The 23,895-nt window shown below is 40.9% G+C and overlaps 2 protein-coding genes across 2 annotated transcripts in view; one reads left to right on the forward strand and one right to left on the reverse strand.

Annotated features, from left to right (window-relative positions):
- IGSF10 (immunoglobulin superfamily member 10) overlaps window positions 1–13,213 on the forward strand; it is a 54,387-nt gene extending 41,174 nt beyond the window's left edge. The window contains exons 4-6 of the mRNA XM_039240979.1: window positions 2,288–6,613; window positions 7,108–8,008; window positions 11,305–13,213. Of these exons, the coding sequence (XP_039096910.1) occupies window positions 2,288–6,613; window positions 7,108–8,008; window positions 11,305–13,213 (7,136 nt within the window). The remainder of the gene's footprint in view (window positions 1–2,287; window positions 6,614–7,107; window positions 8,009–11,304) is intronic.
- A 126-nt stretch (window positions 13,214–13,339) lies between these two features.
- Window positions 13,340–23,895, reverse strand: part of MED12L (mediator complex subunit 12L) — a 324,782-nt gene continuing 314,226 nt past the window's right edge. Inside the window, exons 43-44 of the mRNA XM_039241007.1 lie at window positions 19,565–19,646; window positions 13,340–16,978 (exon numbers count right to left, since the gene is read on the reverse strand). Of these exons, the coding sequence (XP_039096938.1) occupies window positions 16,926–16,978; window positions 19,565–19,646 (135 nt within the window). The 3' untranslated portion in view covers window positions 13,340–16,925. The remainder of the gene's footprint in view (window positions 16,979–19,564; window positions 19,647–23,895) is intronic.

Consider the following 23,895-nt stretch of genomic DNA (forward strand, 5'->3'; position numbering starts at 1 on the left):
GCTTTGGTTAATACGTTTTAATATTAATTGTTCCAATCTATGACCATGGAATATCTTTATATTTCTTGATGTTGCCTTCAGTTTCTTTCATCAGTGTTTCATAGTTTTCAGAGTACAGGTCATTCATCTGCTTGGTTAAGTTTATTCCTAGGTATTGTATTATTTGCAGAACAATTATAAGTGAGATTAATTTGTCTTTCTGCTACTTCATTATTAGTCTATAGAAATTGAATTGATTTCTGTATGTTTGTATTCTGTGACTTCACTGAATTGATCCGTTTTCATAGTTTCTTGGTGTACTCTTTAAGATACCTTACATGGACTTTCATGTCATCTGCAGACAGTGAAAGCTTTTGTTCTTCCACATCATTCTGGATGCCTTTTATTACTTTATCTTCTCTGACTGCTGCAAGTAGGACTTCCAGAGTACTGTGTTGAAGAAAAGCAGCGAGAGTAGACATCCTTGTCTCGTTCCTGATCTTAAGAGAAAAACTCGCACTTTTTCACCATTAAGGATGATGTTAGCTGTGGGTTTGTCATATTTGGCCTTTATTCTGTTGAGGTAGGTTTCCTCTACACCCACTTTGTTGATAATTTTTATCAAGAACAGAATTTTGTCAAATGTTTTCTATTTAACTATTGAGATATGATTTTAATCTTTGTTTTGCTGATGTAGTTTATCACATTGGTTGATTTATGAATATTGAATCATCCTTGTGTCCCCAGTATAAATACCACTTGATCATGGTGAATGGTCCTTTTAATGTATTGGTTTTTTTTGGTTTGTTTTGTTGCTTTTTATTAAATTTTGTTTCAATTCAAGTTAGTTAATATATAGTGTAATAATAGTTTCAGGAGTAGAATTTAGTGGTTCATCATTTACATATAACACCCAGGGCTCATCCCAACAAGTACCCTTTTTAATGCTCATCACACATTTAGCACATCCCGCCATTCAAATCCCCTCCAGCAACCCTCAGTTTGTTTTCTGTATTTAAGAGTCTCTTATGCTTTGTCTCCCTCTGTTTTATCTTACTTTTCCTTCCCTTCCTCTATGTTCATCTGTTTTGTTTCTTAAATTCCACATATGAGTGAAATCACATGATATTTGCCTTTCTCTGACTGACTTAACTTGCTCAGCCTAATACATTCTAGTTCCATCCACGTTGTTGCAAATGGCAAGATTTCATTGTTTTTGATGGCCAAGTAATATTCCCTCTCTCTCTCTCTCACACACCCACACACATACATACATAAACCACATCTTCTTTACCTCATCAGTCAGTGACATTTGGGCTCTTTCCATAATTTGACTATTGCTGATAGTGCTGCTATAAACATTGGGGTGCACGTACCCCCTCAAATCAGCATTTCTGTATCCTATGGATAAATACCTAATAGTGCAATTGTTGGGTCATAGGATAGTCCTATTTTTAATTCTTTGAGGAACCTCCGTACTGTTTTCCAGAGTGGCTGCACCAGTTTGCACTCCCACCAACAGTGTAAGAGGGGTCCCTCTTTCTCCACATCCTCACCAACATCTGTTGTTGCCTGAGTTGTTAATGTTAGCCATTCTGACAGGTGTGAGGTGGTATCTCATTGTGGTTTTGATTTAATATATTGTTAAATGCAGCTTGCTAATATTTTGTTGAATATTTTTACATGTATATTCAATCAAGGATGTTGGCTGTAGCTTTCTTGTTGTGTGGTGTCTGGTTTTGGTATCAGGGTAATGCTCACCTCATAGAATTGTTTGGAAGCTTTCCTTCCTCTTCTGTATTTTATAGTAGTTTGAGAAGAATAGGTATTAACTCTTCTTCAACTGTTTAGTAAAACATTAGATAAAACAGGTTATCTTTTAAAGGACAGTGAAGTTCTATGACTCTCAAAACATTAGAATGAGGAAATAGAACTGAACTTCTGTTAGTACAAAGTGAGAAACATAGGCATGTTATTTGTTTCCCTAGGTAAGAACATTATTCTTTTAGGTAGTATCTTCTGATTACCGAATATATATCAGGCACTCTCTAGGCATGGGAAATAAAGCAATCAACAAGACAAAAAAATCCATATGACTATGGATATAATATTGTGGAAGGGTTTATAGACCATATCTTTTTAGAAATCAATCAACCCAAAGACAAAAAAGTAGATTTTCCATTAAACAAACACTAAAATTTCCAAATTGTTCTTTCCTATTTTACCAAAAGCTATTTCTTTATAGTGTTCAAATGTTAATTCGTAAAGAGGCCACAGCTGGCAATAACTCAACTGTCATTTTTCCTAGATATAATAAAATGCAAAAAAGACAGAAGTCCCTCCAGTCCTCAGCAATGTCCACTTTGCATGAACCCCAGGACCTCTAGAGGCAAGCCCTTGGCTATGGTCCCATCTGCAGCTTTCTCGTGTGCCAAGCCAACCATCGACCCATCTCTGAAATTAAAGAACCTGAGTATTCTAGAAGACAGCAATCCTGTGTCCATCTCTCCCCAAGATTTCATGGCACCCATTGGCTCCATCACTTTGAATATGACAGACCAGTTTGGAAATGAAGCTAACATGGTCTGCAGTATCCAAAAGCCCTCAAAAACATCATCTGTTGTATTCACGGAAGAAAATGACTCTATCATGCTAAATACATCATTTTCAACGTTTCTGGTGTGTAACCTAGATTACAATCACATTCAGCCAGTATGGCAGGTTCTGGCTTTGTACAGTGATTCTCCTCTGATTCTAGAAAGGAGCCACTTGCTCACTGAAACACCACAACGCTGCTACAAATATAAACAGGTGACTCCTAAACCTGAAGACATCTATACTGACGTAGAGGCTGCTCTTAAAGCAGATCCCCCTTGGTTAATGCAAGACCACATTTCCTTGCAGCTAAATAGAACTGCCACCACACTCAGTACATTGCACATCCAGTACTCCAGTGATGTTCAAGTCACTTTACCAAGGGCAGAAATAAGGCCAGTGAAACACAAATGGACCATGATTCCAAGAGATAACAATACTAAGCTGGAACGCACCGTTTTGGTTGGTGGGACCATTGACCTCGACTGCCCAGGCCAAGGGGACCCCACGCCACATCTGGAGTGGCTTTTGGCTGATGGGAGTAAAGTGAGAGCCCCTTATGTTAGTGAGGATGGGCGAATCCTCATAGACAAAAGTGGAAAACTAGAACTCCAGATGGCTGATAGCTTTGATACAGGCATATACCACTGCATAAGCACCAATTATGATGATGCAGATATTCTCACATATAGAATCATGGTGGTAGAGCCCCACATAGAGACCTATCATAAAAATGGGGCTCATTATACAGTTTTCATTGGCGAAACCCTTGACCTTCCATGCCATTCTTCTGGTATTCCAGATGCCTCTGTTAGCTGGGTTCTTCCCGGAAACACTGTGCTTTATCAGTCCTCAGGAGACAAGCAAATTCTTAACAATGGCACACTAAGAATATTACAGGTCACCCAAAAAAACCAGGGTCATTATTGTTGTGTAGCAGCCAACCCATCAGGGGCTGACTTTCTGATTAACCAAGTTTCAGTCAAAACAAAAGGGCAAAGGCCAGTGGAGCATAATGTAGAAACAGATGAATCTGGACTTGATGAGCCCATTCCCATTGCTCATCCTAAGGACCCACCAGCTGTGCAACTCCCTACATCTCCCCCAATGGGAGCTGAGACTGGAAACGAAGTCTTGAGCCCAGGTAAAAAACACAACTATCGTGAGTTCATACACCGGCGGCGAGGAGATTCACCAAATCGACATTTTAAAGAGTACAGGAAGCCCTTCTCTCCCTCTTCTCGGAGAATTGATCCACGACACTGGGCAGCGCTTTTGGAGAAAGCTAAAAAGACTACTATGCCAGAGAAGCAAGAAAATGTGACGGCAAGGCCACCTCCAGTGGTCACCCAGTTCCTGAAAGTACCTGGTGAGGAGGTAGACTCTTCAGGCATGCTCCCTCCAGATGAGGAATTTATGGCCCTGGTAACTAAGGCTCCTAGTGTTCTGGCGAGGACAGTGACTGCTGATTCCAGAAAAATACGTGATAGTCCTGTGACAAATCTAACTGCTGGTGCTGAAGTCTCTCCAATTGTGGGTCCACACATACTACCACCTGAAACTACAGCCATATCTAAGAATATAAGCCCAACTGTATCAAGCAAAATGCAAAGCACAACCAACAAAAGTTTATCGACTCTGTTTCCTCTACCACCTGAAGCAACACAATTTCAGGAAGCTGACAACATTGGGAAGAAAAAAGAGCATTTACAAAGTGCACTCCTCAAAGCAGCGGGGGCTATGACCAAAGATGTCAATATCAAAATGCTGAGTAGTGCTAACAGCAAAGCTGATATATTCTTACAGTCAGTAAGTGGCACGAATAGTCATCAGACATCTGAAACAGGATTCAGTGAACCTAGGAGCACTCACTTCTATCCACAAAATACTCAAAAGCTGAGCACCTCAAAGCTACCTTCGGGCACATACACTGCTACTCATTCTAAGTTACAGATTCCAAGAAATATTACAACTAACATCCCACTAACATCCAGGCGCTTTGGAAGACGGAGGAAAATTTGGGGCAGGGGTCGAATTATCAGCCCATATAGAATGCCAGTTCTTCGACAGCATAGATATGGCTTTGTGAGACCAACACTCAGAGGTGCTTCTGAAGAAAGCACCACTGCATTTTCAGCCACAGAGCCTGATGTGGTGTCCCCATCCTGTTCTCCCAGAGAAAGGCTCACCACTACTGCAGCAGCACTGTCCTTTCCAAGTTCTTCCCCCATCATGCTCACCAAAGCTGAAATTGCCAAAGTCACAGCAGAAGAATCTACAACTCTAACCCACAATCCATCATCAACATCTGAAAACAAACCAAATGCAGATATTGAGGAAACTACACCCACAATAAAATATTTCAGTGCTAAAAGTATCCAGGTGACTCCAAGTGGGCCAGTTATGACTCATGCCCCCAAATCCTTAGCTTTGGAAAAAACTCATATAACAAATAATGGTTACCCAAGTGTGTCTAATAACATTGAAATTAAAAGAGATTCAATGATTATTTCACCACTCCCAGTTCCCACCACCAAGCCATCTATGTCTACTACTACAGCCATTACAAGATTTTTAAGAAGGAAAATTCCCTGGCATCAGATCTTTGTAAATAACCATGTCCAAGAAGAGAAGTTAAAGAATCAGCATCATTTTAGTTCACCAAAAAGCACAGTCACAGTGCTTCCTAAAACGTCTCCTGCTTTACCCACAGATAACATTTTTCCTTTCCATTTCACAAAACTGTCAGCAAATGTGATACAAATTCCATCTATAACATCAGCTACAACTCACCAAAATGCCACTGAAACACACACTCTTTTAAGTCTTCCAACAATGAAGAAGCTTCCCTCGTTTCCATCAGTTTACTCTACACCTCCTAATATCTCAAGCAAAGAATCAAGTACCAATTTTATGTCAATGCAGAAAGCCAAGCTGACAGTTTCTCCAACTGACCCTGCATCAGTCATTATCAGTAAAACACAAATAGCCAGACCCAGGACACAAAAAGTACAAAGAGAAAAGGAGCCTCAGAACAACAGGAAGGACCCACACTACTCTCCCAGTCAGAGCTCTGGTCTCACTGCATCCACTACTATGATACCTCCTGATCTAAGTGCAGCTGAAACTTCAAACAAGCCTGGTGTCTTTGCTTTCATTCATTCTCCATTGGAAAACACAAAAGAAATTTCAAGCACAACTGGTCTTCATCCAAGAATGTTTACTCTGACAGATGTAATTGAAGAACTATCCCAAGAAAGTACGCAGACTTTGAAGAGCAAAATTGTTTCTGAAATCTTTTTGTCCAGCAAACCATACCAAATCACAACTAGAAACACAAACATTAGACACTCAACCATACCACAATTCCTGAGTAGCAGTGTCACTCCAATACCAATTCCCACTTCCCATTCCTTGAGTGATCAAAGTACGGTCACAGAAAACATGGCAGCTCCCATTTTTAGGATGATGACAAATACAATGGTCAAGCCACGTGAACACTCTAGGCACAATGCTAATCCGCTGCAATTAGCAACAGAGGTTGTAACATCTCCCAAAGATCACCTAAATGCCAAGGTCACAATTGGATCCACCCACTTTATCTACTCCAATCTATTTCACCCTACTTCCAAGCCAGCACTAATAACAGTTAAACCACAAAATTCCAAACTGACTTCCTTTCCCTGGTCAGAAAACCATTTCTGGCACAAGTCAGACCCAAAAACTGCTGAAAAAGGCAAAAAGCTCATAGTGGATATTATGCCCACTCCAGGCTGGCCAGAGGACATCACTCCTGCTTCAAACTGGGATATTCAGAAGACTGCAAAGGAGAATGGCTTTGATAAGACACCAGTTAAAAAACTAACAACTTCTGAATTCCTTTCCTATGATTCTTTGCCTAGGAATATATTTGAAAGGCCCAGAATAGTTGGAGGAAAAGCAGCAAGTTTTACTGTTCCAGCTAACTCCGATGCCTTTCTCCCTTGTGATGCTGTTGGACATCCCCTACCCACCATCCACTGGACCAGAGTGTCATCAGGTATTTGAAACTGTGTACTCTTTACACTTAGTCTTCTTTAGTCATAAAACAAGGAAGAGATTGTGTCCTATTTCAGGGTTACACATACAAAGAACACCAGTTTCAAATCTCTCCAAGATACAGAAATGATTAATCTCATTTGACATTTGCTGCATAAAGGTTTTGCTGATTAGAGGGTTTTAAAACATGTTAATTAAGAACATTGTTTTAAGTGTTTTGAAAGCATATACAAAGAAATATGATTTGAAAGGGAGCCTTCTCTTTTTCATTGTGTTGCACTAGATGACTTTTAAACTAAAATTATGGAAATTAAAAAAAAAACTAGGAACAATTGTCAGTCTTAACAGTAAGTGACCTAATTTTACTTTTTAGTATATTTGTTCTCAGTAGCCTAACAGCCCCTCCCAAAGCTTTCCTCTTGAGACTTGCCCTTGAAGAATTTGTTTTCTATTTAAACTTTGATGACCTCTGACTATAAATTTTTTTCTTATCAGGATTTGATATAGCTAAAAGCAACCAGAATAGCAGATTCCAGGTGCTACCTAATGGCACCCTGTCCATACGGAGCGTGGGCATTCAGGACCGTGGACAGTACCTGTGCACAGCATCTAATCCGCTTGGCACTGATCGCCTTCACATCACCTTGTCCGTGGTTTCCTATCCCCCCAGGATCCTGGATAGGCGTATGAAAGAGATCACAGTTCATTCCGGAAACAGTGTGGAATTAAAGTGCAGAGCTGACGGTAGACCAAGTCCTACAATCTCCTGGATTCTCGCAAACCAAACAGTGGTTTCAGGATCATCTAAGGGGAGTAGACAGGTCCTAGTGACATCTGATGGAACGCTGGTCATCCACAATCTCAGCATTTATGACAGAGGCTTTTACAAATGCATGGCCAGCAACTCAGCTGGCCAGGATTCACTGCTGGTCAAAATACAAGTCATTGCGGCCCCACCAGTTATTCTAGAGCAAAAGAGGCAAGTCATTAGAGGGACTTGGGGTGAAAGTTTGAAATTGCCCTGTACTGCCAAAGGAACTCCTCAGCCCAGTGTTCACTGGGTCCTCTCTGATGGCACTGAAGTGAAACCACTGCAGTTTATAAATTCCAAGTTGTTACTATTTTCAAATGGGACTCTGTACCTAAGAAAAGTAGCCTCTTCAGACAGGGGCACTTATGAATGCATTGCTACCAGCTCCACTGGCTCTGAAAGAAGAGTGGTAATTCTGACAGTGGAAGAGCGAGAAACCATCCCCAGGATAGAATTTGCATCCCAAAAGTGGACTGAGGTGAATTTTGGGGACAAATTACTATTGAACTGCTCAGCCATTGGGGAGCCCAAACCCAGAATAATCTGGAGGCTACCATCCAAAGCTGTTGTCGACCAGTGGCACAGGTAAACCATACCTTTGTGTGGAGATGATCTTCTGTACAGTTTCTGAAATGGAAACAGTGATACAGTGAAGCCAGCAGCAGATATAGAGAGCTAATAGATTGTGCACATAAAAGTAACTCTTACTGAAGAGACCTAATCCTTTTGAGGTTAATATATAAAAATCAAGCTTCTTACATGTTTAAGGGCCAGTTATTCAATTCGTATGGTTTACATAGTTAAAAGCCAATTAACAACCTTATTTGCTCTCATACTTGTGACAGCTTTAAAACAGTAACTATGTAAAAGTATTTGTAACTTCTCTCTCCAAAAAGAGGATTTTGTAATGCAGTCAGGTTCTGTGTAATCTTGAATAGTTTCTACTACCCATGCAGAAACCACAATGCAAGAAGTATAGAAGGCATTACACTCATGCTGTGAGTAACAGCTAAAGTTCAAAATTTAGGTTGTTAAGGAAAGGGTCTGAAACACTTACTTGATGTTAAGTCAGTTTTGGAAAAATGGAAATCTTTTATCCAGAGGCATGAAAAGATTTAAGGAACATCTTAAAAAATTTAACCGAAAAGGAAGCCAGGAGAGCGTTCTAAAACAGGAGTAGTACCTCAAAAAAATTCTTGACCAGGTATCCATCTCCTTGAGATGTAAATAAGTAAGGAAATTAAGTAGGTTGTTTTGGGGGAAGTATTTACAGAACATAGATTGTTCATATTCTCGAAGAGGCAATGGAGTGCATGAAGATCACAGATGTTACCATGGGCCCATCAGAGACACTGGTAATTTTCTTCTAATGAAATTCAACTTGCTTGCTAACTAAACACCTCAATTACTATTTTGCAACTCATATCAAAAAGGCAAGAATAGTCTTTACTTAGATGCTTTAGATATATCAACTGAAACAAAAGGGGCAATTTATTGCAAGAAGAAAAAGTCCTTACTGTTTGTGCTGCTTAGCTTCTTAAACTTTAGATTCTAAAAATGAGAAAACTTTTATCATAGCTGTGCTTATCTGCATCTACTCCACCATGACCAAAATAAGCAAAACACTTTCACTTTCTTAGGGCTTACCTGTCACCTGAACCAAAAAGCCTTTTCTGGGTTCTCAAAAATGGTCTGATTCAGACCACTACCAGTCTATCTTCAGTCCTTTCAACATATGTGACTTGTTTCAGCACAGAATGGTTTTCTCTTCTTCAGAACCTCACTCCTCGTGACTTAAGACCTTGTTACAAGAGAAGAGTGCCTGGTCTCACCCCAGACTTGCTGAATCAGATTCTGCACTTTATTTTTTTTTTATTTAAAAAAAATTTTAATGTTTATTTTCAAGGGACAGAGAGACAGAGTGTGAGCAGGGGAGGGGCAGAGAGATAGGGAGACACAGAATCCGAAGCAGGCTCCAGGCTCTGAGCTGTCTGCACAAAGCCCGATACGGGGCTTGAATCCACAAACCGTGAGATCATGACCTGAGCCAAAGTTGGACGCTTAACCGACTGAGCCACCCACGCACGCCCAGAATCTCCACTTTAAAAAGATACCCAAATCAATCACATGCTCAATAAAGTCTAAGAAGCATTGCTTTAGAAAGACACTTGCCTATAAATTAATCTTCATAAAGAATTCCATTTCTTTTACAACAGGGACCACTTCTACTTTCAAAAGTAAATTCTCTCTCTTAAAAGTACTAGTTTACAAAATGAAAACTCTATCGCCTCTTCTTCTATATTACAACCTCCAGAGGAATCCAGACTTGCGGGTGGGACAAGGTCACTCTATCTAAATCCATGGTTTTCAAAGGATGCAGTCCTCCGCCCAGGAGCATTATGCGTTGCCTGAGAACTTGGCGAATCAGAAACCGAGTCTGTGTTTTACCAAGCTATCTGTGTTCTTAAAAGAATTCCAGGTGATTTTAGTGCCTGCTAAAGTTTGAGACTGGTTCTCAAACTGTAGCTTCTAAGAGTTACCGCCACCTGGGACGTTTGTTACTCAGTGGGTTCCCAGATCCCTGGCCAGATCTAGTGAATCAGAACCTCTGAAAAGTGAAGCCAGGAAATGCAGGTGATGAGATAACGGTTTTTGAGAGCCAAGATTGAGAGCACTATTCTCAGACTTGGCTGCATGAGAATCACTGGAAAACTAAGAATCCTGATGCCTAGGTCACACTGCACACCAATTAAGTCAAATTCTGGGAGGTGGGACCCATTTTACATTCCATAAATGGTTTTCATATGCACCCAAGTTTAAGAATCAGTGCTTTTATAAAGCATTAGATAAGAATATCGGGTGGTAGTGTAGCATCATGAAAAAGATAGGAATTTGAGAACCAGCCCTGTGACCTGAGGCAAGTTACTAAGGCTCTCTAAATATCAGTATTTTCAGTTGTATAGTGGGGAACTACTTAAAGATTTAAAAAGAACAGTACCTTTAGTAATTTACCACAACAGTGTCCATACTTCTTGTTAGCTGGAGAATGAAGTGACTTGGGCTGTTGGAAAGGCTGTCCAAGTTTTCCTCTCGTTTCACTTGACTGCTTCGCACATTGCCCAAAAAACTAGAAGAAAAGCACGTATACATGTTCTCTGAAGGGTGATCTCAATCCCCCTTTTAGCACCAATTCAATTTCCATGAAGCTTTCTGAAAAGCTAGATTTGGTTTTATCAGGAAACATGTGCCATCTGGTGGTTCACTGTGGTAACGGCAGGCTGTGTGATGAAATCAGGGAGAAAAATGGTGTGCCACAGTTGGACAAAATGCAGACCACTTTTCAGCTGCCCGCAAAGGACAGATTCAACAGTAGGCTTCAAATGAGTTACACTGACATGACATTTTCTCTCTTCATAACGAGGCAGAACTTATTTCATAACCAAATAACTAATTGTTTTGTTAATAATCTTTAAAAAAAAAATAGAATCTGGTATCTTTCCTAAGTATGCATGAAAGTTCTTTACCAACAGTTGCAAGTATCATCTGATATGTAAAAATCATTTGATATGACGGTCATGTTTCTAAGGCAGCCAACATTGCTAGCATTCTTAGCACTGTAGTTCTAAAATCACCATTGTAAAGGAGATTCATTTTAAGTCCCTCTGAGAAATACTCCTTTTCACACTAAATTATATCTGCTCAGTGAGATAATTTTATCTTTCAGGAAATGGCTTAGAAGACAGTCAGTAAGCTAGTACTGATTTTGATTTCATTGTAACAGTTTAAGAAAATGTCCATAAAGCTAATCCTATGTAAATAAGGACAGCTCCTTTACCCCTTGCTAATAGCTGCACACTCAACTCCATCTCTTCTCTTCTTAGAATGGGCAGCCGCATCCATGTCTATCCAAATGGATCCTTGTTTATTGGCTCAATAACAGAGAGAGATGGTGGTGACTACTTATGCGTGGCCAGAAACAAAATGGGAGATGATCTGATACTGATGCATGTGAGCCTACGACTGAAACCGGCTAAAATTTATCACAAGCAACATTTTAAAAAGCAGGTATTTCATGGGAAAGATTTCCAAGTTGATTGTGAGGCTTCTGGCTCACCAGTGCCTGAGATATCTTGGAGTTTGCCTGACGGAACGATGATTAACAATGCAATGCAAGCTGATGACAGTGGTCGCAGGACCAGGCGGTATACCCTTTTTGACAATGGAACCTTATACTTCAACAAAGTTGGGATAGCGGAGGAAGGAGATTATACTTGCTATGCCCAGAACACTCTAGGGAAGGATGAAATGAAGGTCCACCTAACAGTAATAACAGCTGTGCCACGCATCAGGCAGGGTCACAAGAATAACATGAGAGTCAAGGCTGGAGACACAGCGGTCCTTGACTGTGAGGTCGTTGGTGAACCCAAACCCAAAGTATTTTGGTTGCTGCCTTCCCATGATATGATTTCATTCTCTAAGGATCGGTACACATTTCACGCCAACGGGTCTTTATCCATCAACCAAGTGAAGCTGCTCGATTCCGGAGAGTATGAGTGTGTGGCCCGAAATCCCAGTGGGGATGACACCAAGGTGTACAAACTCGATGTTGTTTCCAAACCTCCACTGATCAATGGTCTGTATACAAACAAAACGGTCATAAAAGCCACTGCCGTGAGGCATTCCAAAAAACACTTTGACTGCAGAGCTGAAGGAACACCGTCTCCTCAAATCACGTGGATCATGCCGGACAATATTTTCCTCACAGCCCCATACTATGGAAGCAGAATCACAGTCCATAAAAATGGAACGTTGGAAATTAGGAATGTGAGGTTCTCCGATTCAGCAGATTTCATCTGTGTGGCGCGGAACGAAGGAGGAGAGAGTGTGCTGGTGGTGCAGTTAGAAGTATCAGAAATGCTAAGACGGCCCACATTCAGAAGCCCATATAATGAAAAAATAGTCACCCAGCTTGGAAAGTCGACAGCATTAAATTGCTCTGTGGATGGAAACCCACCACCAGAAATCATCTGGATTTTACCAAATGGTACAAGATTTCCCAACGAACCTCGCATTTCTCAGTATCTGATAGCAAGCAATGGCTCTTTTATCATTTCTAAAACAACTCGGGATGACGCAGGAAAATATCGGTGTGCAGCAAGAAATAAAGTTGGCTATATTGAAAAATTAATTGTATTAGAAATTGGCCAGAAGCCAGTTATCCTTACCTATGCACTAGGAACAGTTTACTGTATCAGTGGAGAATCTCTGTCACTGCACTGTGTGTCTGACGGAAGCCCGAAGCCAAATATCAAGTGGACTATACCAAGTGGTTATGTAATAGATAGGCCTCAAATTAGTGGAAAATACATATTGCACGAAAACGGCACCTTAGTCATCAAAGAAGCAACGGCTTATGACAGAGGAAACTATATTTGTAAGGCTCAAAATAGTGTCGGCCAGGCGCTGATTACTGTTCCGGTAATGGTTGTAGCCTACCCACCCCGAATTACAAATCGCCCACCCAGGAGCATTCTCACAAGGACAGGAGCTGCTGTTCAGCTCCTCTGTGTGGCCCTCGGAGTCCCCAAGCCAGAAATCACATGGGAGATGCCTGACCACTCCTTGCTCTCAACGGCAAATAAAGGGAGGACTCGAGGAATTGAGCCTTTTTACCCCCGAGGTACACTCATCATTCAGAATCCCCAAACCTCAGATTCTGGGATCTACAAATGCACAGCAAGGAATTCACTGGGTAGTGATTATGCAACAACTTACATTCAGGTGATCTGAAATGAGTTAAAATTGAACAAAGTCAACATCTGGACAGAGTTTATTTTTTGGAAGAAGTTTAATCAAAGGCAGCCATAGGCATGTAAATGAATGAGTACATTTACAATATTAAATTCATAATGGACATGCAAAAAAAAAAAAAAGACTTGTAAATAAATGCAATATGACGGATAGTGACTTTGTTAATTGATCTCCAAACAAACTTTTAACTTAAGGCACTTTTATTTTGCCAACAAATAACAATGAACATTAAGGTAAAACTGTCCACCATAAAATAAACGGCTAATGTATCTGAATTCTTCATTAAAGAATGGATGTTTCCTCTTACTACCAGGTGCCTGGTGCCCATCTTCTATCAATGTTACAAGCATGGCACTAAGAACAGAGACCGTGGAAAAGACTATTTGCCTTCTTAAGGTCAACTCATCATTTTGATGTGTAGCTATTTTGTGGCTGGTTTATAAATATTTTAGTAAAACCTAGAGAAAATAAGCACTAACTGTTTTGAATATGGTTCTCTATTGTGTACACTGAAACTTTTCATTGATGGGGAATACAAAAATGTTTTCATAACTGCATTTAAAATAAAGGCAGCCTCCATTTTCCACAAGTAAAAAGCAACTTAACACCTACACACCATAAAATGTGAAAAGGGGGGTTGATTAACCCTTCATTGAAATGAACTCATTGAAAAGGCTTCAAAAATACAATGAAAGTTCTTTATCAGTTCAAAATCTAAATCAGGCATCCTTGGTTTCGAGCTCTTTATAAGGAAAATATTCTGAGGAGGAACCATTACTTTAAGGAGTGAGTGATAATCCTTTATGGGAAAGGAAAATGGAAAAATCTTGATCTAACACATAAATACATATAATGATAATGAAGTTTCATTGTACTTAAAATTAGATCACACCTACATAAAAATTATGTTGTTTTGTAATTCAATGTGAATTGATTTGGGACAGGACATTATGATTCATCTTTAATTTTAGAGACTGGGATTTTCCACTGTAATTTACTCAGCATCTACTCAAATATTGGCCTATTGTTTTAAGCGGAAAAAAAGGAAATGCCATAGGTCTTGCTCAGATCTCTCAGCACACAAAACCAAGAGCTATATTAGCGCCTGCTGGTTACTTGACTGTATTTTCATCACACCAACTTTCAGCTGGCCCCACATAAAAGCAGGCCTGATTGCTACTAGCTCTGAGATTAGTACCCTGTGGCCACAGGAGGTCAAAGGATACTCATTCCCACCGTGATCTCCTCTAAATCAGGCCAAGAGGAGTAAATAAAATGACAAACGTCATTACCAGGTTCTGGCAAAAGATAGGGCTTTCCCTTGTGGTTTTAATGCAAATTAATGCATCTACTAAAAAAGAAACCTCCTAGGATATAGAATTAAGTGGGAGGAGATATGCTAAGACTAGATTAAATATTCCAGTTGCTCTCTTTATACTGCACAGGGGTAAACCAGTCCTAGGTTTTTCCTCAACTTTCCAAAGAGTCTGAATTATACCACGACTTAGCTTTGTCACCTGCAAAGAAAAGGACACAACAAGAAAAAAGGTATACCCCACAGCTTTCATGTGCAAAATGGTTATTAATAAATTAATTTCACTAACTTATGCAAACTATAAAGTGCATACAAATGATATGCAATTATAACACTCATTCTTGAAACAATATTACTGCTGTTTGCGATACTGAACTATAAAAATATATGGTTCAAACTGAAAATTGGCATTTACAATACCAGTAATTCCTGAAAAGGAACTCAGGACGGAACATGACTCACTCACTAGGCACAACATTCACATTTCGGTTGTTTTGCCAAGGCAGTCATTATATGGATATATTACTTTGAAGAAAAATAACTTGATGAACTCTAAGTATGATTCTGTAGAGGAAACAAACAAAAAACCCCACAAAATCCCCAAAACTTGATATACAAAACTGGTTGAAATGTAAAGATCTGTCTTCTGAAAGCAGATAGAATATGTTAATTTAGTGAAAAGAATGGTTTTTAATGTTTTGGCAAAGTCTTGTCCAGCCCAGAGTAAACATGAAATGAGCAGGCTGGAGGGAATTATTTCACAGTGTACAAAGCAGTTCACATGGGTGCTGCCACAGCAAAGTAAGCGGACATGTATTTGAGGTCGTTTGCATGAGTCAAACTTTGCAATGAGTAACTCACCTAGGAAGATATAAATTATTTATATAATGATCTGCAAAAGAAATGCTCTAAAGTTGTACTAGCTACATTTTAAAAAAGTAGTTCTACGTGGTTTGCTCATTATAGACAAATCTATTCACAGTATGCTCAACTACATTACATGTAAAACCATATGGCAAAAGAAAATGAACTAACACAAAACATGGGAAAATATCCCCCACATGTTTTAAAATGCCCTGCAATTTTCACATTCAAAATTTTATGCATCTAAATCTAAAAAAATATTATATGGAATACTCTTAAGTTACACAAACCGATAATAATTTACTGTATTTTTTACTCTAATAGGAGCAAATTACCACATACTTGAACAAAGTTAAAATAGTTACTATTTCTTTATAATAAATTTGATGTATAATTTACTTGTGCTTTTTGCACCAATTTATAAATACAGTATATGCAATACACAACCAAGACTGACACCAACATTAATAATTAAATTCAAAATAGCAAATACTTACCATACAAAATAAACAGCAAATACACCTTTATGAAAACCAGAGCCATCTGGACTTGGGGGCCAGATTCTCTGGAAACCACATCAAGTTTGAGCACTGTGGAATCTCAGGCCAGCTGTAAGATCGTTTGTTCTCAAGTTGGTGTAAGGTTCAGGAGAACCAAGAGTCCTTTTTGCCAAATCTGACAATAAATAATTGGAACAATTCCACTGTGGTTCGTTCAGGCCTTTAGAATTTTACATGTTGTACCTTCACAAAGACTCTGGTCAATGATCTTGTCACTGACAACAAACTCGAGTACAGCTACTTCTAACAGGCTTCCAACGGATCATAGGGTGGCTCTCAAAGAAGCCTGGGTTTAAGTTCTTGATCTAAGAAATTTGAGTACTAAGCAACAATCTGATTCAGCACCTTTTGACCACAACAAAAGCAAAGAAAAATCCTACATAAATAAGAACGAAGTTTATAAAGTGCTTGTGAAATTACAAACATTTCAAATTAGAGCAATGCAGATAGACGTCCATTTCACCATCAAGAGTGAAAGCAGAAGAAATGGGATTACTCTCTTGTCAAGATCTGACATGCCTTTCAAATCAGTAGTTTGGTCCAGCAGTTTGGGGAAAAAAACCCAAAAAACCAAAACACCAACCCCCCCCCAAAACACCATCATTAATGAATACGTAAATATATTAAACCACCATAATTCATTCTTTCTAAGATATTAAAAAAAAAAAAAGCACCAATTTCAAAAGATCTGCTACCACGCTCTTCCTGGGATAGGACCACATGATCCACATTTTTATACCTACTTTAAAGTTGAATGTAACAAAAAAACCCCCAAACCACACCTCTTCCTTTTCTCTGTTTAAATGCCTCTATATGAAATGTAGCACAAAACAGGAAAACTTCAAAGAAAGAAAAGAACATAGGGACATTTCTAAAGATGCCTGATGCATTAAATTTGATTTTCTGTTTTTCAGTGCAAACACAAAACTTTAGGTCTTGTCCTCTTCCAGATTCAGAAGTGTGATGGATGCCCATAGGGAGTTACTCCTTGCTGTGGCTGGTTACCTAATGAAAAAAATAAATTCAGATAAAACGGCGGATGTAAAATTATACCACAGACAGATGCTACCCTCTTGTCACTGTTCTCAGTACCAGCCTCTAAAAGGGGAACGGACTGGCCAGGAGTGCACGCGAGCCCAGAGACCTGAATGGTAAGGTAGAACTACAACAGAATTCATTCCACGGAGGCACGGGCTCTACAACAGAGTCCTCCACCTGCCAGCACAAAGCCGTGGGGCAGTAACTGGCCCATCTAAAGTTTCTGTCTCTGAACTAAGAGACAAACCAATACTAACATACAGAAGGGCTCTAAGTATTATAAAATGTTGAAAGTTCCCAAAACTTGAATACTCACATTATAATAAGTGAGAGAAAAGTGGTGTGAAATGGGATAATCTTGTGCAAATGGCCACAAACACATAAAAGAGAAGTATGCAAGGGTGTATGCATGTGTGTGTTGATTCAAGTATGCTTATCTGTACATGTGTGCATACACACACAGAAAAAATAACAGTAGGGACAAAGAAATTACAGAGACATAGAAATAGCTACTGCTGGGGCGCCTGGGTGGTTCAGTCGATTAAGTATCCCACTTTTGATTTTGGCCCAGGTCATGATCTCATGGTTCATGAGTCTAAGCCATGCATCAGGCTCTGTGCTGATGGTATGGAGCCTGCTTGAGATTTCCTCCCTCACCCTCTCTCTCTGACCCTTCAGCCTCCTCTCTCTCAAATAAACAAATAAATAAACAAGAAAGAAAGAAAGAGAAGAGAAAGAATAAGGAAGGGAGGGAGGAAAGAGAGAAAGAAAGAAAGAAAGAGAGAGAGAGAGAGAGAGAAAGAGGAAAAAAGAAAGCAAAAAGAGAGAGAGAGAGAGAGAGAGAGAGAGAAATAGCTACTGTCTCCATAACTCTGGTGGGACTATTCAAATCCAGAGGCTCCATTCACATGGGTTAGGATACAAAAGGAGCCATCTGGAGTCGTACAGTTGTAGAGCTAAAAAATGGCTCAGCACAGTGGCCATTATTCAACAAAGGAGGCTGGCATAACTGCTAACATGAGGGAGCAGAGTGTACTGTGGGTAAGAAGTAGGCTGGAAGGAAACAAATCTGAATTCAAGTCCCAGCTCTGCCCCTTACTTTTAGCTAAATAACTTGGGCCAATGAGTGCATCTCCCTCATCTCTAATATAGGGATAGTAATACCTCAACTCATGGGGTGGTTTTTAAGAATTAAGTGAATTAATATATGTAAAGTCACAATGCCTGGGCCGCAAAAAAGGGACCCATAAATGACAGATTAAAGAGAAAACAAAAACTTGCATTTTGTGAGTTCTGGGAAACAGGAAACAGGAGGGAGATACACCCCCAAAATAGGTGCTACTACATAAAAATCACAGGCACTTATTTCTAAAGAGTAGGGAAAAAAAATCTAAAATATAAGCATGTTGTCTCTGCCTGAAAATTATACTCTCTCTTTAGCCAAGTGAGAGTAGGAACTCTTGAATACAACAATAAAATTTCAACGACACATTTGTTTAATAGACCCCACCTATTACATAGTAGCTGGAAAAGATGACTGATTTAAACAATTTAAAAAATTAAATGAGGCTAAAAGAGGCAAATATTTTTAAAGGGGGGGAAAAACCGGGTATTTAAGAGGGGCACTCCCTCCACTAGGAAATCAGCTCAGACAGCAACCAGGCAGAAAATTAAAACCCAAAACCAAGTTGCCCCTCAGTTCACTCTCCTCCTGTCAACAGCCTCCAAGAGTCACACAGCTAGCTGCCTTTAGGACTAGCTGGCCTTTAATCTGTCCTGAAAAGGACACAATGCAAGACCCAGAAAGAAATCGCCAGTCCAGCTAGAGCTGTCACCGGAATTTAGACTTAACTTCCAGGCCAATATTCTTTGCATCACAGGGGGCTGGCTCCCATTTCTAAAAATATTTGCCATCCTGTGATGGCAACACACGGGTGGTCCAATTCATGGGAGCGCACCGCTGGCATCTGGATGAGGTGTGGTGACGTGGGTTGTTGGGACTGCCGAGAGAGGCAGCGCAATTAAACAAACAAAATTCACACCAGCAAAGCAGGCAGGGGTTTCTCCTCCCTGTTATCAGGAGGGACAGGATGGTGGAGTGGCAAGAACTGTCACAGCCCTAGTGCTGGCCCTCTTCCAGGTCAGACTTTGGGAGGCCACCACAACTCCTTCATCAGCACACTTGAAGGCATGGGCCAAGTTGTTCTCTGAATCTTCCGGCTTGATAAAAAGGGTGAGGGTGCCTGCCGCCCCACATGTGTCTCCCAAAGGCAAAGAAGCATTTCCAGGTTCAGATGGAAGTGAGAGAAAAACATCTTCTCTGAACTCAAAAAATATATAGGGACTTTTCGGGGGGGGGGTGGTTTTGGGAGGGGAAGCATCAAAACCAGACTGAACCCAAAGAAGACACACCACCACCAGCCTGGACTAAAATGAAGATGATAACGGTGCCGAAGGAAGACAGTGCAGGTTCTGAGGAGCCACCACTCATGTTTTGCCTGCTTGTTGTTAATCTCCTGGAAGCCATCTATTCTGTGACTCAGGGGTACTTACTAGAAAGCTGCTTCTGGAGCTGCCGCACCAGGGCGGCCGTCTGTTGCTGCTGCTGGGTCTGCTGCAAGCCTTGCCTGGGAAACTGTAATCGCAACAGAAGACGGGAGATAAATCAGCCTGTGGTGCCCGTCACAGACAAGAACAGAGACTAACTCCCGGGGCCGATCCGTAACATGCCTTTAGCACTTTGAATATCCAAGTGCCATGCCCAGTGGGAATATATTACTTTTTATCTACACCCTGATGTATACCTAGTGAACATCTCAAGTGCCCAATCCATTCAAAATCCCACTCTCTAGATGGTTACCTAGCATTTATTTGAAGAGGCTTGATGAAGGAGTCTACACCAGGGGTGGCCCAGGAGGTCACATATCCTTGACATCTTACCCCTCACCAGTTCACTAGTTACTATTATGACCTATTACCTTATATAACAAAACCTATTATGCTACTATGTAGTGAGAAATGATCTAGACATTGTAGGTATATATTAGCCCATTTAAGGCTAATGAGGTAATACCTATCCTCACTCACTTATCAAAAGTCCTTGCATTTATGATTTACTATGACACACTGGTAATATACAGACCAACCATGGCCCAGGACAGTACTACATAAGTCACTCAATATCTGCAGCAAAACACACAACTAGTCCTATGAGACAGGATAAATGAGAAGACATTCCTGTCGGGTTAGGTCAGCATTTACGACCAAATAGGTTCAGGTCAACTTTTGCTGTTCTGTGACTCAAGGCCACTCTGATACTAATTTTAACTTGCTTTCACCTGTCTGTGAATGTCAGCAGGCAAGAGACCCGACTTACAATCTCTCTGGGCCCTGGAGCACCCTCCACCAGGGAAAGAGAGAGTGCACCTGCTCCCACAGAAACCTCACTGGTGACCATTTCAAATGTAGTCACTGAGCTCTGCAAAAAACCAGCTAAGGAACACAATGCCATCAGGGGAAATGTAAAGAGTCACCTTCCTAGGCTCCTCCCCATTCTTCCTGAATTAGAGTTTCTGGGGCAAATGTGCTAGATATTTGCATTTGCAAATCGTTCCCCTAAGTGGTCTGACGCTTGGCTAGATTTCAGAACCATCCCTGTAGTGGGAACAGGAAATGTTAATTTACCCAAACAGATCAATACATAGATCAATTGGAGTTTCCTAGAGGTTCTGAAATTCACAGTCTGTGTATGTTTAACTTTTCCTGCTTAAATCTGATAAAAAGCAAGGGGTTTTCTAGACTGTATCTGTACAGGAGATGATCATGGTTTTTCCTCATAGGTGCCTCCATAGATGTTAATCCCTCCTCCTAGAAACCCTTCCGTCCCCCTTCATTCTACCCTATTTGCTCCTAAAAATCTGCTTGTCCTTCACAGATCAGCTCAATTGCTCACCTGCTCCCTTAGGAACTTGAAGAGCGAATCACTGCTCTTGTATCCCTAGTACTGTGGAGATGCCTTTATTATCACATGTGATGTAATGGGACAATGGCTGCTCTCCCTAGTACTCCGGATTTTGCTCTTCCTGGGGGCAGCGCACCCAGGCGGCAACCGCAAGACAAAGCACAGAGCTTAACAATGTCGTTCAGGTATAGCCAACTAGCCAAGAGGACAGAGCGACTCTCCACTAAACACACCCTCTGCTGAACTCAAAAAAATAATTTAAAATTTTATTATGACGTATTCTGGCTAATCCCTAAATCCCTATTTTGACAACACATGCTTATTCAAGAATATTTAATGTTCCTGCGCAATCACTCCTAAGGCCAAGTGCATATCTATCTAGTAATTTATACTTAAATAAACGTCATTGAATCATTTTTGTCTCAGAAAAGCTGGCTTCTTGAGATGTGTCTTTGCAGCAGCAGCAGACACCGATGGGTCATCAGGAGCAGCAGGGCTGAAGAATGAGTGCGGGGCCTTTCTACCACCTCGCAGCTGGCTAAGACGTCCTATCTTCTCAACTGTGTTCCTTTCCTCAGGGATAACAAACAGATGGGGCTTTTTCCCCTTCATTGCCACGACATTCAACAAACAAGTCAACAACAGCTAACCAAATCCAGGCACACGTTTGGGTTGTAGGAACACCAAAGGGAGTAAAGCCCAGGGTCTGCCTCCTGAGAGCTGCATCCCCAAACCCGCGACCATGATAGCAGTGAGCAACAAAGCACCAAGCCAACATTTATTTGAAACCTGCACTTGCCCACTGAGCGTCCAGACGGTTTTAGCGCCCTCTGCCGGAAGGAACCCAACCTTTCATCAGTACCAGTCCCAGCACAAGGCCGACAACACCTTGTGGGCCCCTCCACTGAGTGCCTGGACAGAAGTACACATGCTCACGTGCTGCCCTTGGCCAGGTAACCCACTCAGAAAGGACCAGCAGCAACAGACTTCAAAGAATCAGGCATGCATTTATATACCGTTTAATAACTTGCATGCAGCCATTTTTAAAGAATCTGTAAAGGGGCGCCTGGGTGGTTCAGTCGGTTAAGCGTCCAACTTCAGCTCAGGTCATAATCTCATGGTTCATGGGTTCGAGCCCCGCGTCGGGCTCTATGCTGACAGCTCAGAGCCTGGAGCCTGTTTCGGATTCTGTGTCTCCCTCTCACTCTGATCCTCCCCTGTTCACGCTCTCTCTCTCTCTCAGAAATAAAAAACATTAAAAAAAAAAAAAGAACCTGTACATAGTTTTTTAGTGGGGAAAAAAATCAAATACATCTGTTCTGTTACCAGAAATCTCACACACGTTTTCCCTAGCTCTCATCTAGAAACTACTCCTCTTTTCCCTTCAAAACGGGTGAAAAAAAAGAAAAAAGAAAAAAACCAAATTCATGCAGAGAAAGGTAACATGGCTCAATAAATTTCTCTGACCTAATTTTTTCCATCTGAAAAGGAAAATATTATCTGGCTGATTTAGAATTCTAGAGGCATCTGCCTCAGTGTCTCTGAATGGAACATATGCATTTTTTAAGACTATATGACAATTTCACACATGATCTTTGGCTACAAACTAATGCAATTGTTTAAGTAACTGCTGCTGCCATTATGCATATTTTTTAATAAGGCGTTGTATTCAATATGACACTGACACAAGGATCAATTAATTTTAAAAGCCAACTTTTCAAAGCTTTCAATTAGCATGTTTTCCAGGTCACCCAACTAGCGCACTCTGAGTTTAAGATGAAAAGAAATGACACAGAAGGATGATGTAAAATTTACTTTCTTAAAAGCTAAAAGCAGCTTTAAAGAAAAGGTCACAGCCTGTTAACATAGTAAGCCAAGACTTAATTTAATCATCATGACTCAAAAACTTATTAAAGCTATTTTTCAAGTCAAGAACAATAATTTAGGCCAAAACTAGAGAAGACAAATATAATCGTCCAATGAGGGTGTTCAGGTGGTCTTCCTTCACCAAACACACCAAACACAGTCAGCAAATGACTTCAGCAAGCAGATAACAACACAGGCATGGATGGGAAGCTGATGCCACATTTAATTTGTAAGCACAGGCCTTTCTAATACTTCCTCTTTTCACAAAGAAGCTGTTTCCTAATGATGCCTTTTGAAAGAGTACCAATTTCTGTTCTAAGTTAGTTTTGACTCCTAGGTTTGCTTTTTCTAGCAGTGACCAACCTGCCTATGTGGGTATTAACAGTCACTGTGCTGCATGTCCGCGCTGCTGCTACTGTCAGCCAGGGGACAGTCAGAGAGCAGTCACAAACTCCTACGGTCTTCTCAGGTCTGCCGCTCTCAACCTGCCCATCAAGGCTTGCCGAGCTTCTCACTACCTCCTGACCTGTTACGGGCTGAATCATGTGGTCCTGAAAAGCTTTGCTGGCACCGTAACCCTCAGGACCTCAGAATGTGACCTTATTTGGAGACCACCAGCAGCAAACCACCAGAAACTAGGGGGAGATGCCTGGAGCAGATTTCTCCCTCGTGGCCCAGAGAAGGACCCACCGATGCGGACACCCTGATCTTGGCCTCCCAGCCTCCAGGACTGTGAGAGAACCCACTTCTGTTGGTTAAGCCCCCCAGGCTGTGGTGCTTTGTTTCATGAGCCCTCGTCGACAAACAGCTTCTCTAGTACTTCTGCTTCTGACACACCATGCCACTGCTCAATGGCGTCCTAGAGGTCTACACTGGCTGGGGGCAGGCACTTCATTACTGTGCTCATAACCTCTGGCCCAGCACCAGCCTCTACCATCCATGACGAATAAGCACTAGCCGAACTGCCCTGTGAATGTCACCAGTCAGCAGCAGGGCCAAGTCACAGAGAGGGTGGTGGTTGGCTACCGGTACCACTTCTCTTCTGAGAATGCATGAA

This window comes from Hyaena hyaena, unplaced genomic scaffold (assembly GCF_003009895.1).
Source record: "Hyaena hyaena isolate Hyena2069 unplaced genomic scaffold, ASM300989v1 scaffold_186, whole genome shotgun sequence".
Classification (NCBI taxonomy): Eukaryota; Metazoa; Chordata; class Mammalia; order Carnivora; family Hyaenidae; genus Hyaena; species Hyaena hyaena.